We start from the raw sequence: 17,337 nt of genomic DNA, 5'->3' as shown, positions 1-17,337 counted from the left end.
ATTATTTCATCAACATTCTGATAACAAAATTAACGATGATATTTAAATGATAAACTTTCATGAGTATATCAATGCAAATACTGAAATAGAAAAAAAAATCATAAAATACATTAAGTAAACTCATTTATATACCATCTAGTTCCCAACAAAATTATTTAACTTCTCATGATAGTAAATATATAAATACAAAATCATGAGGGGTGTAACTCAACTGGTCAGGTTTTAGATTTGCTTCATAGAGATCATCAATTCGAGTCTCACAAACCTCAAGGCCATTAGAGACTTACATGGTCGTTAACTTCATGACCCATGAAATTAGTCGAAATGCACGCAAACTAACTTAAACACCCACGTTAATAATGGCTCGAATAAAAAAGTTGATTGTAAAAAACAATATTAAAGTTATGGAAATTTATTTGATATTTTTATTAAACTTAAACAGATTAAATCTCCCGACCTGATTGTTTGTCTAACTCAAATTTAAAATTAAATTACATGGAGGTTGCTCCAACATGACCCAATCGATTTGAAAAATTTAAAAATAGCTCAAATAACCAATAAAAAACATGGTTTGACTTTAAAAACAATTTCTAGAAGATTTTTTTTAATATTGAGAATACAATATATTGGATCGTCTTAGGCTTTACAGCTTAACCCGTCAAATTCATGATCCCGGTGATGAACTTCACTAAGTTTAAGAACTTTTTTTTAACTAGTTTTACTTAATCATATGATAAAAAAAATAGATGTCGGTAGGATCGAGTACAAACCAAGTGTTGAGATATTTGTTTGGAAATGTAATAACCTCATATAAAGCAAACTAAAACAATTGATAAAGACAAATTAAAAGAATTTTGAAGGATGAAATTAAAAAAAGATGGACGAAAATGTGAATGCGTGTGTGTGTAAGGGAGAGAAAGAGAGGAAAAACAAAACAAAAAAAAACCATCTCCTTTATTGTTCGTATAAATAGTGTAAGAGATGCATTAAACCCTAAAAAAATTAGTACAGAAAATAATAGTTTATTGGGCGCACTAAGTGGGTGGGATAAAAAAAATATTTAAGTTGATAAGATCTATTTGATATTGTTATTAACCTAGATCATTGTGTCACTTTTGAAATCTTATTATTTAACTTTTTTTCTAGTCTAAATTTAAAATCAAATCATATGAGAGTTAATTTAATATTATCTAATTAACTTGGCTAATTCAAGTATAACCTGTATGATTGATAAAATAATTTGAGAATAAGATTCCTTGTGGGAGAAATATTTGGTATTATTATCACATCAGGACTAATGTATCTACCTTAAAAGTTAAAACTTTTCGATATGATTTCTTATCTGGTTTAGATTTAAAACCAAACCATGTAAGAATTGCTATGATATGAGTTAGTCGACTTGAATAATCTAAATATAACTTAGATTAACGGGAAAAAAAATTCTATAACAAAAGGGAGAAAATGAAAAAAAAAGGAAAAAAAAAAACTAAAAAACTCTTTTATACATATGAATAATGAATGAGGTGAGTCATACACCGAGTATTATAGCATAGAGTATAATATAATAACTAGTGCAATATATTATTATATCTCATGAAGATTACACGAGTTATTGAAGATTTTGATAACATATACGGTACCATATAATTAAATCACAAATGCATTATTGTTACAAAATAACCAAATACAAATCGAATCGAATATTCAGTACAAGTGCGTGCATTAATTAGTTACCACTTAGAAAACGTAATCCTATTTTGTTCAATTATCTTAGTATTATTATATTAATTAGGTAGTAAATAAATACAAAAATGATTTTAAATGGATAGTTTATGAAAAAAAAGAGAATTATACCTTCTATTTTATAATTTGATCAAAATTATATTTACCTATTAAATTTTAAAAAATTATAATTTATATCCTGAGTCAGATTTCAAATTAAAAAAAAATATCATCATATATATAATATATCATAAACTCAAATAAAAAACATATCACAAATAAAATGAAAAAATTAATAATTATTTTTTTTACCCTAGTTTTTTAATCTTTATCAATTTATTGGTGACAGGAAATTATTCCAAGCAAAACCCATAAATTCTCATTTTCTCAGAAAACCCAAATATTTTCTGGGAAAATCTCTCAATCATTTCTTCGATTCTCTATAAATTCATGTCTTATTCAGTAATTCCCGGGAAATTCATAAAATCTCTCAATTTTTCAAACAATTGCATCTTGGAAAATTTCTCCAGAACTGTTGTTACTTTGTTTCAACGATCATCAAAGTTGGAATATGGATCACAGTGAACAAAATGTCCAAACCAACATTCATCGTCTTCTAGTAGACGGATTGTCCGCCATTAATGTCTGTTCTGAATGAAGGTCAGTGAAACCACCTGCAGGTGAGGCTCATATCGAGAATCCTACAAAGACCTAAGAAAATTTTGAATCATGGAATATGAATCTTAAGTGCGCACACCTTTACAACACTAAACCATGAAGTTGCTTTTTACTATGCCCACTTCAAAACCCCCCCTTTCTTACGACGATTGCTTTGTGCCTCAAAATTGTTATTGCACCTTTAATGTAGTTCTTGAGGTTAAATCTGATAAAACGACATGTCTCTTTGATTCCCTGGACTTGGGTCGCATGACGGTGGCGGTGCGGTGCGCCTGGTTTATTTGGAGTTTGGTGGCTTTGGAGTTGAGTGAAGGCGGTGGCTATGGAATTTGGCTGGATTGTGGGATCGGGGAGGTTGTGGGTTTATGGTTGGAGATGGAGATGACTAGGTTTTTTATTCAATAATAAATTTATAATATTTGTGCTTTTTATTTAATAATAAATTTGTAATATTTAATATAGCTATTTAGTTATTAAAATTTTTAAAAATAGTAAATCAGTAAAAATTAGCTTAGTTCGATGGTTGATGAGTTTGGTTTGTTAAAATGGAGAGTGTAAGTAATTATTTTTTAAAATTTAATTTTTGTATAAGTATATTAAAATAATTAAAAAAAATTTCAAAAATAAATTTAAAACATAAAAAAATTTCAAAAAAATTTTTAACCACCTAAACAAGCATCCAACACTCAACTTTTACTAATAAAAATATTATTTGGAATTGCTATCAAAATGATGTATTATAAAAATTTAAATTTTTTTAATTTAAAATTTATTTTTTAATGTTTTTTCTATTGTTTTAATGTAGTGATAATAAAAATAATTTTTAAAAATTAAATATTTATTTTAATATATTTTTAATAAAAAAAATTTTAAAAATAAACAAACCCGAAAAAAATAGCCAATAGATTGAGCACATAGAGGTGAGATGAGCTCTCAAACATTCCTCAATCCTTGTTATTAGACCCACCATGGACAAATTGGAATTGGACTCTTCCATTGCATCACAGGGATTCATAACTCTGGTCAGCCATTTCTTGGCACCTCTGCATTCTCACTTCTCATCGGTGCAAGCCCAGCTCCGGCAGCAGGACATAATAATCAGTTCATAACATGTTTCCTTTTCTATTTGTGTGAGAATGAAAACCCTAAAACGCACCAAAATTTCTTAATCTTTAATCTTTCAATCCCATGACTTTATTTTTGCTCATCTTGAATTAAAAATAAAAAATAAAAAAATCTCAATTATCAAAAACAAAAAGCCCCCCATTCCAAGGCCCCTTTTATCTGTCAAAACCCTCCAAATCTCTGTATCCTTTCCTCCTCCTTTACTAACAAACATCATGGCCTCTCATCACCACTGCCAAAACCATGTCTCCGTCCCCACCACCTTTACCACCACCACGACCCCTTGCTGCTGTTACAGCCACTGTACCCCCCAACCTCACCACCACCCAATATCACCACCACAATTATCTATTGATCCACTTCTCCAGTCCCTTGTTTCTCTCCTCCAGCAACAGCAGCAGCAACAGCTACAGCTGCAACACCACCAATCCCATATCTTCTCGCCTTGCCTTGACAGACCGAACAGCCACACAAAAAATCATCACCAGAAACCAAAGCTACATTTTCAACAAGAAGATGACCCCCAACAAACCCATTTTGTTCTCGCTTCTCTTCTTCAACGAATCAACACTCTTGAGTCCTCACTTCACCAATTTTCTGCTTCTTGTACGAATAACCATAACTATCCTTCACATTCTCTCAGAGACACAGCTGCACGTGTTATTCAAACCCATTTCCGTGCCTTTCTTGTTCACAGATCAAGAACCCTAAGGCAGCTCAAGGAGCTTGCTTTTATCAAATCCAGTTTCAACTCTCTCAAATCTTCTATTTCTACTGAATCCCATTTTGATTTCAAGGTCGCTTCTCATAAAGCCATGTGCTTGCTCCTCAAACTTGACTCCATTCAGGTATATCATTACTGGGTCTCTGTCTAATTTTCTCATAATATTCTTATGAGATTATGATCTGTGGTCTTTTTTTTGTAGGGTGGTGATACTATGATCAGAGATGGAAAAAGGTCAGTTACTAGAGATTTGGTAAGGTTTTTGGAGTTTGTTGATGGATTTGCAATAAAAAGGCATGAACTTTCGTATAAATCTGCTAGGAATGTGAGGGCTTTAGGGAATACTAACAAAGCTTGGGCTTTGAATGCCAAGAATGGTTATGGTGGTTGTCGAGATTTGACTGAAAGTCAAAGGGAAATAGTGGATAAATTGAGAAAAAGGGTTGAAAAGATTAGTGGGTTTTCGAGGGCTTGTGAAAATGACCAAGAAGATGTGGAGCTTGAAGGGTTTCAGCAATTCGTTGATGATGGAGATGGAGAGCTAAACCGAAAAGTTTCTGTTGATGGAAAGCGTGATGTTTCGTTGAAAAAACGTGTTGGTCACCCTAGAGTGAAGAAAACTGTTAGTTTTGCTGAGAACGGGAATTCTTATAGGGTAATTAGTGACACAGATGAGTCAGTTCTAAACGGAGATGGTAGTTCCAATGATGGGAGTGATTACAGTGATGATCATGGGGAGGCTGTGGAGATCCATTTTACTGAAACTGGGGAAAGAAAAGGAGTTTCTAAGGGTGCTGAGAATGACCAGGAAGCTCATTTGGAGGATGGTGGGTCATCACAGAGCAGTGATAGTGGGTATCGCTTGGATAAAGATGGGAGTTTAGTTTTCTCTGCTCCAGTGCCCGTGAAGATGGAATCAAGAGCTGATTTGATGAAGAGAAAGGCTGTGAAAATTGTCACATAGGGGGCCAGTCATTGGGCTTGAATTCTGAAGTCATGCAAAATTCTGTGGCTTGGCTGGCGCTTTAGGTTCCCATTGTATTCTAATTATCAATTGTTAGTGCAGTATTGACGAAATGTGTTTGTAGGAATTTCCTGCATTTGTGAGAGGTTGTTAGATTTGTGAGTGCAATCAGCTACGTTCTCCCAAAAATTTTAGATGTTCAGTGAGTAATAAATTCCACAGCTGAGATTGTTTTAACCCTTTGTATCTAGTTATTCACCAATCATGTTTCCGAAAGTGCATATGATAGCAGCAGCAAATGTATTTTTCTATTCCTGTGCATTTTAAGCCTTCGTTAGCTGCACCCTGTCAAAATACCTCTTCATGTTAGAAGTTTCCCCAGCTGGAGATGTTCTAGTCACGTAGAAGCACTTAGCACAATTTATTAGTATAAGGTCTTGAGAGAGTCAAATTGTGACGTGAACCTCTGTATTCAGTGCCCTATGATATGATTTTACATACTAATGAGCTTATATAATACACAACTGAGGACACCGGAAAAGAGAATGACACCGCGTTGCTAATGAGTTTCCAGGATGAGAAAATGAAGTGGAAGTGAGGGCATGGCTTATATAAGTAGCGTGTCAACTAGAAACATAAAGTAGATTAGGAAAAATATGGATGCAAGACTAAGATTGTGAGGTATTTTCTTGCAGGATATTTGGGGATAAAGAGAAGACCAAAAACACTACAACAGAACAAAAAACTGAAAAGTGCTCCAGGAATAAAAAAGATTTCTCGATAGAATTTCAAATCACTTGAGAAACAACAATGGACTGAAAACTCCACATCTTCCAAACTTGTCTTATACAAACATACAAAGAAGCTAGCATCTAAGCAATTGAAAAGAAAAACCTCAATTTGGAGGAGTATTGTCTATGATCCCATGCATCCTAGCTGCTTATGGTAATTACTAGTGGTCATTGACAAAAGGATAAGAAAGAATCCAGCAATTTTGATAGCAGCTGCTTGAATTTCATAGAAGTTGATTGATACTTGAACACACTGACCTCATTAGTGAAATGTTTGGGTATGGATACTTCGGCCACAAGCAAGCATGACTATCATGTCCAGGTCAGTTACAAAATGTGTTGAATAGCACAACATAACGACAACAGCGACTAAGCCCCAATCCCAAGCTATTCGGGGTCAGCAGTGTGGATCCTTTTGCACTATTCAGTTCAATCATAAACCACATTTAGCTTCAATATCGGAAGTACTATTGCTCCAAACATAATCAAAAGTATTATTATACATACAAGACTCTGCTGTGTTTGCTTCGTGCTGGCCTGCATGACTTGTTTGTAATGAATAGCTGTCTCTGTTACTAGAAATCATGTTCTCATCCTGGAAACTATTACTGGCCACAGTTTCAAGCTTTTGTGCACTCATGGCATTTTTCTTTGAACCAGAAATTTTTATCCTGGCTTCTCTTAACGTATTCAATGCTACCTTAAAACTGTGGTCAGATGCCAGCCCTTCCACCACACATTTTATTTCTTCCTCATACAATACATTGTACTGCAAGTTTTTACCCCTGTGAGAATTACTTGGCACATCAAGACAGGACAATACATCCAAGATAGCATCATCCCTGGCATTTTTGGTCCATTGCTGTAAAATATAATTTTGTGGAAGAATGAAGACATTTGTAGCTTTGAATACTGCAATCACATCTCTGCATAGGATCCCTTCAAACTGGAACATCTTGCAACTACAACTAGCTATTTCTTCTGATATACTCAAAGTGACAAAGTACATCTTTTGTTCTTCATCAAATTTTGCTAGCTCATAAGTGGTGGTTCCTCCATCATCTCCACCTAACTTCACAGCACATAAAAGAGATTAAAAAATCTCATCCTGAACTACAGAACAATTTTCTAGTGTAAACTTCTGCTGCTTGCTTTTCCATGGGAAGTGGGGTCTTTAATATGGGTTTAGAGTAAACAGTCTCCAACTCTGCCTTTGCTTCTTTTTCATATCGATCATCCAAAGCCCTCACATATTGCTCTGCAAAATCTTGCAAGGCAGTCCTCGCATTCACATAACCATCAAAAAGCGAATTCACACTCACACTTTTCTGGGCAGTATTCATGCCTGCAAAGAATACCTCTCTTACATAGACTGGGACCCACAACTTGCAGTCCATGTAAAGTGATTGAATCCATTCATTTCCCCTAACAAAACCCAAGTAGATTCAGGTATCTCAGTTTTGTTAACGCCTCTATCAAGTTCCACCTGAAATGTCTTTTGAAGCGAACTGTATGCATGCCCCATTTCCTTTGGTATTTTGCTCATGATGTGCCACTTGCAATATCAGTGGTTGATTGGGGGAAAACTCTCTCTATTGCTCTAGTCATGGTAGAATCATAATCAGTTATGATTAACCCTGGTTGCTGTCCCGACACTGCCTCAAGCCAGGTTGTGAAAATCCAAATGAAAGTAGATTCTGTCTCATTTGCAAGCAATGCACAACCAAACAACACTGATTGTTTATGATGATTTACTCCAGTAAAAGGTGCAAAAGGCATCATACACTGATTGGCTTGATAAGTGGTATCAAAGGCCACAACATCGGAGAAATAATCATATGCAATTCTAGATCTCGTGTCAACCCAGAAAACACTACTTGGCCTATCCTTTTCATCAACCTGTATTGCATGATAAAATGCAGGATCACTAGCTTGCATAATCTTGAAAAATCCCAGAATATTTTGAGCATCTATACCAAAATTGCTCAGTAGTCCTCTTCCTACATAGTTAATACAATTCAGGAAATTAAATACCATTTTGCCAACAGTATTACCATCTTCTGTAAAGACAATCACAAGTGCATCTAACCCCGTCACAGGAGAACTTAAAGATTCACTGAAACTATTATTTGGATCATAGTCCTGCTTGTGTGACCTCAAAAAATGTCGCATTCATGGTGTTAACATCTCATGATTATGATTCTTCTCTAATTTTGCAATATACCATTTCCCATTATCTCTTCTTCGCACAGTCATCAATGCCTGGCAACCTTCTCTCGTAATAGGCCTAGCATGCCTCCTCCTTGTTTCCTCACCTGAATCCATTTTCTTTGCTCGCTTCTCTCAGTGAAGCCCTTCTTTAGAATAACAAAACTCTCTAGATATAATTGAATTATCTTTCTTAGACTGATAATACGAATTCAAATGCTAAACCCTGTTTGTTTTGCATACGCACTGTAAAAATCCCTCACATCATCTTCTGAAGTAAACCCCATGCCTAATGCAGGTTCTTCAACCATGCCATTCAAACATTGAAACAACTCAACATTCACAGTATCAAATCTGTTCCCGTCATCCAAAACCATTGGTGTCTCAGCATCCTCTACCACACAACACTCATCACCTTCATCTTCTAAAGCCACCACATAAGAGTTCACTAGATCTTTGGCTTCAATTGCAGGCTCATCATCATCCATGTTATATTTTTGTTTTGCAAAACAAAATCAGATATTAGAAACGTGCTAACCCCCAACTTCCACATGGTTTCAATTTGAGAAAAAGGGACCCTCTTAACTTCCTTGTTTAAGTTATATATCTCCACTAAAAACAAGACTTAGTTACAAGCTAAACCATATCGTGATTATCCAAAAAAAGCTAAACCATATCGTCCTATTGAGCAAACTTGCATATGTAGTTGCCATGATTTCTAGGTGCAATGCACAAACACTATCAGAAATCATAATACAATGTCCAAAACAGCAACTAACCTTTTCAACTTTGGGCAATCAGATTAAGGAAACACACACATACAGAGTCAGAATGACACGTAACACATTTATTTCTTTAACGACTTGAAATTGGCTAAAACAAAAATGGCTTAAAGTTTTAGTGATGTCAACTACTTAGAATAATGGTTATTTTAAGGAAGCTAAAGCAATCCATTGCTGTAAATTAACGAACTAGTGGAACCCATTAAGGTTTTCTTTACTTTCTTTACGGGAGAGAAGAAAGGTTTAAACTTCGAGAAGTTTATTACCTTTGCAAGGAGAGAAGAGGATGAGAAGAAACCGCCGCGGACGATAAGGTAATGGGAGGACCCAAATCACCACCTCCTGTCCACCTTATTTCGTATATAAATGCCGAATTTCAATCCATGAGTTTTGGGCGTTGGATGCGCTAGACGAACAGATTTCTGTAAATATGGCTGTAGTTTTCTTCCCTTTTTTTCATGATAAGGGATCGGCAATATATTTTAATTATTAAAAACTAAAGTTTTGCTTTGAGTTTAATGTTTTGCGGACATTTATTTTGGATTCTTGAATATTAAAAGCACAACTGATTATCAAGAAATTCGATTAATTACTTATCATATAGCATTAATCTTTGATCCTAAATTTCCTTGGATTGGTTGTATTTGGACGTTTTGGCAAACAAAACATCTTATATTGTTTTTTCACAATTTCTAAAGACACATCTCTTTTTCATTTTGTCCCATGTTTTTCTACCCATCATGTAATTTTCTCATAGAAAATAAATTAGAAGGTGTGAAAGTACAAGTCATTTACTTTATTGAATCTCAATCAATGACTTGTTGAAAATTATCTTTTATGATTTGATTTTACAGAGAAAAAAAAACTCATGAGTATAGCGCAGATGATTATATTTTTAGAATTTGAAGGTTGATTTTTAAAATATTTTCTATTTAAAAATATATAAATTAATTTTTTTTGACATTAATATATTAAATCAATTTAAAAATATTTAAAAAATAATTTAAAGTAAAGAAAATATATTTTTATTATAAAAACAAACAGAATTTAAATGCATGGCACTTGATTACATGCTAATTAACCATATTTTCATGTGTATTGGGTATGTGATACTTGATAAATCTTTTTCCCAATCCTCAAATATCAAACAATTATTTTTTAAAGAATAATTGTTATTGTATCTTTAATGTTGAGTGAATTGATAATAAATAATTCAAAGTAAAAAACAATCATAATCCAAATAGTATTAGGTATCTCTCTCATTATAAAGGATAAAGATTTTTAGAGAAAGAATATATTCAAGAGTGGAATTGAGTCAAAAACTTATTATTGTCTTCATATTTAAGACATATATTAGTGATGATCATTCGGGGTAGAGGGAGGCCTTTTCCATCTATTACATAAATCATAATAGGGATGAGCAAAAAAACTAAAAAATCGATTAAACCGAAAAAAATAACCGAAAAAACCGAACCGAAAAAAAAAGCCATTTAAACTGATTAGAAAAATTAAAAAACAAGTCGGTTCGGTTCGGTTTTGGTTTTAAAAGGCTGAAACCAAATAAACCGAACCAAACCAAACCGGTTCAAATAAAAAAATCAATAATACTATAAATACCTACTTTTCAGCTTTTCCCATCTCCTTTCTAAACCCTAGTCGCCACCCATGTTTCACAATCTTCATCTCTCTCAACATAGCCCCCACCCCCCATCTTCACTCTCAACCTTTCTTGCCCATATTTCTCAATCTTCATCTCTCAGCACAGCCCCCCTCAACATCTTCATCTCTCATCTCTCTCAACCTTTTGTTAAGGCTTTAAGCACAACCCCCCTCCTCCCCCAAAGTAGATCTAGTGAACGAACCATCATTATCTCTCATCTCTCAAATCTTTTTGTCCTTTTCTTTAAGCATAGTTGACTAAGCTCATGGATTAACAACCAAACAGCAGCTCTAGAGGCCCCCTCTCTTCAATCTTTATCTTTTAATTTTTGTCCCTGTTTACTTTTTTTCTGATTTCCGTAGATCTATTATGTATTCATTTTCTATATTTATTTACAAGGTTGTTGATTTGTCATAGTATGCTCATATTGCGATTACTGTAATGGATGTTATGAGAATTATTATTTTCAAATTTTCGTTTGACTCCTGTTCTTTCTGGCTTCTTGATTTTCAATTTTAGAAAACTTGCTCGATATGCTTGGCCAAGATGAAATCGGTTTTGTCCGGTTTTTCCTTTCAATTAACCGAACCGAAACTGTTTGGTTTGAACCAGTTTCGGTTCGGTTTTGATTTTCATTTAAAAATGAATAAATAAATTGGTTTGGTTAGTTTTTTGGGTAAAAACCGGACCGAACCAGAAATGCTCACCCCTAAATCATAATCAATGTTTATTATATAAATCATAAAAATTGTTTTGAGTCATTTTTACTATACACACTTATAATTTAAAGTTATTTTTCAATAATTATTTATAAAGAATAACATTTTGAATTTTGATTCAAAGTCAAAAATCAACATTTAAAGTTGGACCACAATAACTCTAATTTCAATCTTTTTTGAACCATTAACCATTTCTTTTGATCGTATTTATTGTAATACTCAGATATTTTTATCATTAAACAAATTGACATGTATAAAGTCAGGATCTCATTTATATTTTAGCTAAAAACTAGGTTATTTAACGTGCTACATTGCAGGTTGGACTAAACAATTTTTGAAAGTAAAAAACGAAAAGAAAAGAGAATTTCCAGGCTAAAAAAAACTCTTTAATATTGTCATTAAATCTGGTCATGTGAATCAAACTTAAAAACTCTCAACTCATTTCATTTTCTAATCTAAGTTCTAAATTAGATCATGTGAGAGTTTTCTTAACACAATTCAGTCAACTTGACTGAAGATAAAAACAAATCAAAAGATAAAAAAACAAGGACTAAACAAACAGATCCAAATCCAATTGGACGATCGGTAAAAACGGTTTGGCTTTTAAATTTTTTTTTCAAGATGACATCGTTTTTTTTTTTCAAACATTAAGATGATGATATATATTTGATTGATTTAGTGAACCCTGATTAACTCGTAAAATTCATTACTTGGGTTATAGACTCAAATGGATCCAATAATATTTTTTATATTTAATTATATGATAAAAAAAAAAGACCAATTCAATATAAATCAAATATTAAAAGATAAAATTGAATATATATATATATATATATATATATATATATATATATATATATATATTCAACCAAGACCCATTGTTAAAGGATAAAATTTAAAAAAAAAACACAAAAAAAGCATGTTAGACCAGGGGCACGAGCCTTGGTGGTCTAGCGCGTCAAAGCCTTAAAAAAATCCCAGGGCCTTCAAACATCTCAATATATTCTTTAAAGCCATAAAAAGTTGGTTTAACTGCTTCATCTAAAAAGATGATTTGTTCCAACCTAAAATAAGGTTTTTAGAATATTATATATATTAAGGGCTAATTCAGCCTATTGGCAGGACTATTCAATTTCCTGAAAAGTTATTGAATGAAATTAGAGATAAAATATATCTATGATAATTTCTTAAATGCCTTAATTATATGAGATATTTTTATAAAAAAAATTATTATTCATGATTGCAAGCCTATATGTCAAAGGCTTAAAAATGAACATTCAAAGTGAAATCATTAATACACCACTGCAATAAAAAAAGATCTAGGCTAAAGCTAAAGAGTTTCCTTGTCTTTTAATTGTCAATCCTAGTATTTTTTAAAATTGTTGAAACATATTCTTCAAAGCTAGGATATAGTGGAATTATAAGACAAAGGATTCATAATAAATAACAATGAGTGAGATCCACCTCTAGACTTTGGAACCTAGCCCACAAAAACAATTCCATAATTAAAAAGAAAACTCTATCAATAGTTTTGTGTATTTTTAATTTAGAAAGTTATTTTATAAACCAAAAATTCTTATTGAGCATTGATTGTGACTATGCAAAAAAAAATCCTAATAAAGGATGTAAAAAATATTATTTCTAAACAAATATTCATTATATGGAAATGATTCTCTTTGTATTTGATTTTGATATAGAATATATTAAAGAAGAAAATAATTGTCTTCATGATTTTCTAACAAGAGAATTCTTATAGGGATTGCAAACTAAAAACAATTTAGAAGTCTTTAGAATTTAAAAAATCTCTAAATCCTTGACATATTAGAGGAACACCTGCAATCTTTTCTAATAAAAAAGAAGAATCTAATTGTCCAATGAAACTTATTTAATAGGTCATTCTTCTACTAGTAATAAGGAAACTTTATATCTTTTTATTCCATAAAATGCTTTTAGCATTTGAGAGATTGAAAGATCTTTAGTTCCTTCTTTAACTTTACAAAAGGTGGCAATATTGCTCTTATCAGAGCATTTTCTCCCATTACATGATAAAAAGAGTTATTTATTACCAGGAGGTTTTATTAGAGACATGCTCATTCTTTCTCCAATATATTCCCATAAATAAAAAAGATTGGGTTTATTCTAAGTTTATAATTAGAAGCACTTATATAAGGACCTCTCTAAATATGATCAATAAGTATTAATTGTGATCAATAAGAATTAAAACTAAAAAAGATAAAATAATAATAATAATAATAACAAGGATGGAAAGGTTTAATTTATATAAAGATGAAATTATTATAGATAAAAATGTCAGAGTTCTCTTAGAGATATTTAGTTGTTACAAAAGAAGATAAAATCCTAAAAATTTATTGTATGGAGCATAATAATAGGTGGTTATGGAATGCATGGACATGGTGAGACTCCTGTTTCACTTTTCAAACAAATGGTTTAATATGCTATGGAGCCAAATGACGTTACTTTTACTTCGATGTTGCAATATTTCAACCATGATGGCTTGGTGGATGAGGGTTTGTTTTTGTTTAAACTCATGCTTAAGGATCACAAAACAACACCCAATGTTGATCATTACACATGTATTGTTGATTTGCTTGGTCGTGCAGATTGATTGGATGAAGCTTATGATTTGATTAAGACAATGATATTTATGCCCAGTCATGTTGTTCTGGATGTATTGCTTGGTACTTGTTGATGGATTTCTCGAAACACGTATATGCAGTGGAAATTATAAATTAAATTTTTTAGGAGTCTCAAAGATCTCATTAGACAAATTTAGAATCGTCCAGAGTTTATGCGAAAATTACCTAAAGATCAGATGTTCTTTTCGACTTTGAATATTTGCTTTAAAGCTGAGTTGTCGCAAATCACAAGTCGTCCAATTGTTTAGCCTTTAACAATAATATATATGAACCACCAGTGAGAAATTTCATAAACCCTTTTAAAAAGAGAGAGGGAGATTGTTATATCTTAAAGTGCTAGTTTTTTTTTTATGTTTTAGGTATTTACGTATTGTACTTTTCTTACATTTCACATCACACCCCTCACAAGAAATTAAAAAACATAACATTCTATTTATAAAGAAATATAAAAATCTTATAAATGAAAAAAAATATCAATTTGCCTCTTAAATAATATAATGTATATTATTTTAGGCTAATTTTTAAAATTTATTCAATCAAGTCCTCCTTGATTTTTTTAGGTTTAGAATTGTAATTCCTTGTATAAATTACACTCTAGTCCTTAATTTCTAAAAAAAATTTATAATTAAGTCATACTTGATTAGTCATCCTAATTTAATTTCTAATCAATGGTTCTTAAATGTGAGATCCATTAAATTTTATAATAAGTTGACCTAAATATAAATCATAATCTTAAAATAAAATAGGATAAAATAAATTAAACATATTAATTTATTATCAATTCAACAACAATTGATTGATTTATATTTGAAGATCAAATACAATGTCTAGCAACTTGTCATGATCCTCCAAATATTAGGAAAGTATAAGTGGTTTGACTTAACCTTTTAGTGACCAATTTTTCAGTGTAATTATGATCTATTCATCAACAATGTTTTGATTTAGTTATTATAGCTTAAAGTGTGTCTACTTTGTCAAATCATGTTTGTTCTCAATACCATAGTCATTGATTCTTTAAATAAGATTTGAAACTCTTTCAAAATCTCATTTCACCTTACGTAAGGATTTACAATCAATACTATTTGAGAATAAATGAAACATTTTTCTTAATTCATTAAGGGTGTTGAATTCTCTCTTGATTACTTAAATACCTTCATATAGTTCATGTTATACCCAATATCTGCCCATTTGTTACTTTTAATTAGAACAACGTGTAACAAGATCAAAACATAACACTTCCTATATAAGATAATTTAGTGACTTCAAGTCTAAAGATCACTTACACAACTGTCACATGAGCCTTTTCATAAACACATGTGATCTCTCCATATGAATTTATCATGCGAGTCAATTCAGTGTACATGCCATCTAACAAGCACCTATATATTATTTTCAGATACTTCTTATACCTCAGTTTATGATAACAATTGCTTCATTTCATAAAAGAAAAAACATAATATATATCAGTTTCAACAACTCTAATTAATGTCTAATTTTAATAAAGCATTGACCAAGAACATTTATGAATAATGCTTTGATGCAATAGGAATATCATAATTATAACAACTTTATAATTTTCTTTGCAAAATAATTTTGTCTCGATGACTTTATTTTTACTTTAGATTCATTAATTAAATATTTGATGAATATTAAAGATAAATAAATTTTAATATATATAAAGTCGATGTTATGCATAATCAATTAATTGACTACATAACATATATACCAACACTTACTTTGTACATCAAAATATAGAATTGGGAGAGGTTGCAGCAAAATGGCTTTTTGAGCTCGAGCCACATAATATAGGAAATTTGAGATGTTTGATAGTGTGGTAACGGTTGCTTTTCAAAATATTTTTTGTTCAAAAATATATCAAAATAATATATTTTTTTATTTTTAAAAAATTATTTTTAACATTAGTATATCAAAAAAAATATAAAAAACTAATTTTAAATAAAAATAAAATTTTAAATTTTAAAAACAAGGTTTTAACCGCATTTCCAACAACCGGCCAGACTTTATGCTGCAGAGGGAAGGTGGGAGGATGCTGCCATAAGAAGAGCACCTGCCCACAGTCTGATTGAGGTCAGAGCTGTGTCATTTGGGAACATGCTATCCACATCAACTGGATAAAAATCTACGGTTATCACCCGCATTGAAGAGTATAATTGATTTTGCTGATTGCTTAGAAACTAATATGAAAGACACTTCGTTGAACCAATAATTTCCCAGTTCAGTGCATCAATTGGCCTTAAATTGCAGCAGATCAGGAGTTCCTTTCTGTCAATCTAGCTCATTGCAAGTGCAGAAGCAGCTCGCCTGTTGAAAATTTGGTGCAAACTCGTTTCACGCACAGAATCCATTGCCATTTGACATCTTGAATTTTGAAGAATGTGACTAGCTCAAGTGGCAGAGGGATCAGTGTATTGTGTGTTTAGACGGCCTTTCTTGCAGGGAAAATAGAATATTTACATGCAAATTGAGTAGCTAGGAAGGCCCATCGATTGTACTGTAACACATTTGAGGTTTTTCATGGCTGCTTCATCCTAAACACCCCTGATCCCTTTACAATATTGATCGACGTGAAAATAATAGTGCCGATTGGTTCTGTTTCTACCATGGACCTGTCACCCTATCAATGATGAAAAATCTCGTCTTTCGAAACTTCTTGGCCAATATTGTAACATAATTTTGCAAATTGAACTGGTTTTGTTATTAGTACCTGTCAGAAGATTTGCAGTGGATGATGATGTAAGAGCATTTATAATTCATTTACTTTGGATTTAGACAGAACATGGTGATGCTGACTGCTTTTTAAAGGGATGGTTTCGCTGATTCTTCAAAAATGCATGGTTTAATTTTCCCTTCTCAATTATTAGGTACGATTATCTCATATTGTTTTCAACATTTATATCATTGGATTAATTGCAGGAACTCTGTGCATTTGACAACCACTAGCTCTTTAAAGCTCAACCACCTGACCTGTCTCCTCCTCTGTTTTGTCTTCTTTGTTTCAGTCGCCAACAACATAATCTGCTTTAGAAAGGGCTATACCTAGCGTGCTCTTCAGGCAAGGCATTGACAGGGGAATTTAAGTCTTTGAGACACAAACAAATAGATTTAGACAGTGAACAGAGGATGAAATAATAAGTGGAGGTGAATATACACATATCACAGTTTTGGCCATGTGAATGATCGATCTACTGCTTATCATGCTTAGGCTGGCACTCTTGCTTTTAGAATAAAGCATTCGTGTACACATCGACTGCAGATTTAAAGCCCACTGTCTCAACTCACAGCTACA

At 32.2% G+C, this 17,337-nt stretch overlaps 2 protein-coding genes across 2 annotated transcripts; one reads left to right on the top strand and one right to left on the bottom strand.

Annotated features, from left to right (window-relative positions):
- Window positions 1–3,385: 3,385 nt before the first annotated feature.
- Window positions 3,386–5,450, top strand: LOC133671270 (BAG family molecular chaperone regulator 8, chloroplastic-like). Its single transcript, XM_062091992.1, has 2 exons — window positions 3,386–4,373; window positions 4,452–5,450. Exons 1-2 carry the CDS (start codon window positions 3,741–3,743, stop codon window positions 5,211–5,213), a joined length of 1,395 nt encoding a protein of 464 aa, XP_061947976.1. The 5' UTR covers window positions 3,386–3,740; the 3' UTR covers window positions 5,214–5,450.
- A 987-nt stretch (window positions 5,451–6,437) lies between these two features.
- On the bottom strand, window positions 6,438–8,700 carry LOC133670802 (protein FAR1-RELATED SEQUENCE 5-like). The gene is made up of 5 exons (XM_062091408.1): window positions 8,456–8,700; window positions 8,039–8,159; window positions 7,561–7,903; window positions 7,144–7,349; window positions 6,438–7,076 (listed from the first exon to the last, which is right to left on the bottom strand). Exons 1-5 carry the CDS (start codon window positions 8,698–8,700, stop codon window positions 6,438–6,440), a joined length of 1,554 nt encoding a protein of 517 aa, XP_061947392.1.
- Between the last annotated feature and the right edge of the window lie 8,637 nt (window positions 8,701–17,337).

Source organism: Populus nigra, chromosome 13 (genome assembly GCF_951802175.1).
Source record: "Populus nigra chromosome 13, ddPopNigr1.1, whole genome shotgun sequence".
Lineage (NCBI taxonomy): Eukaryota > Viridiplantae > Streptophyta > Magnoliopsida > Malpighiales > Salicaceae > Populus > Populus nigra.
Note: the sequence above shows the minus strand (reverse complement) of the source record. Positions and strands in the feature narration are given on the sequence as shown.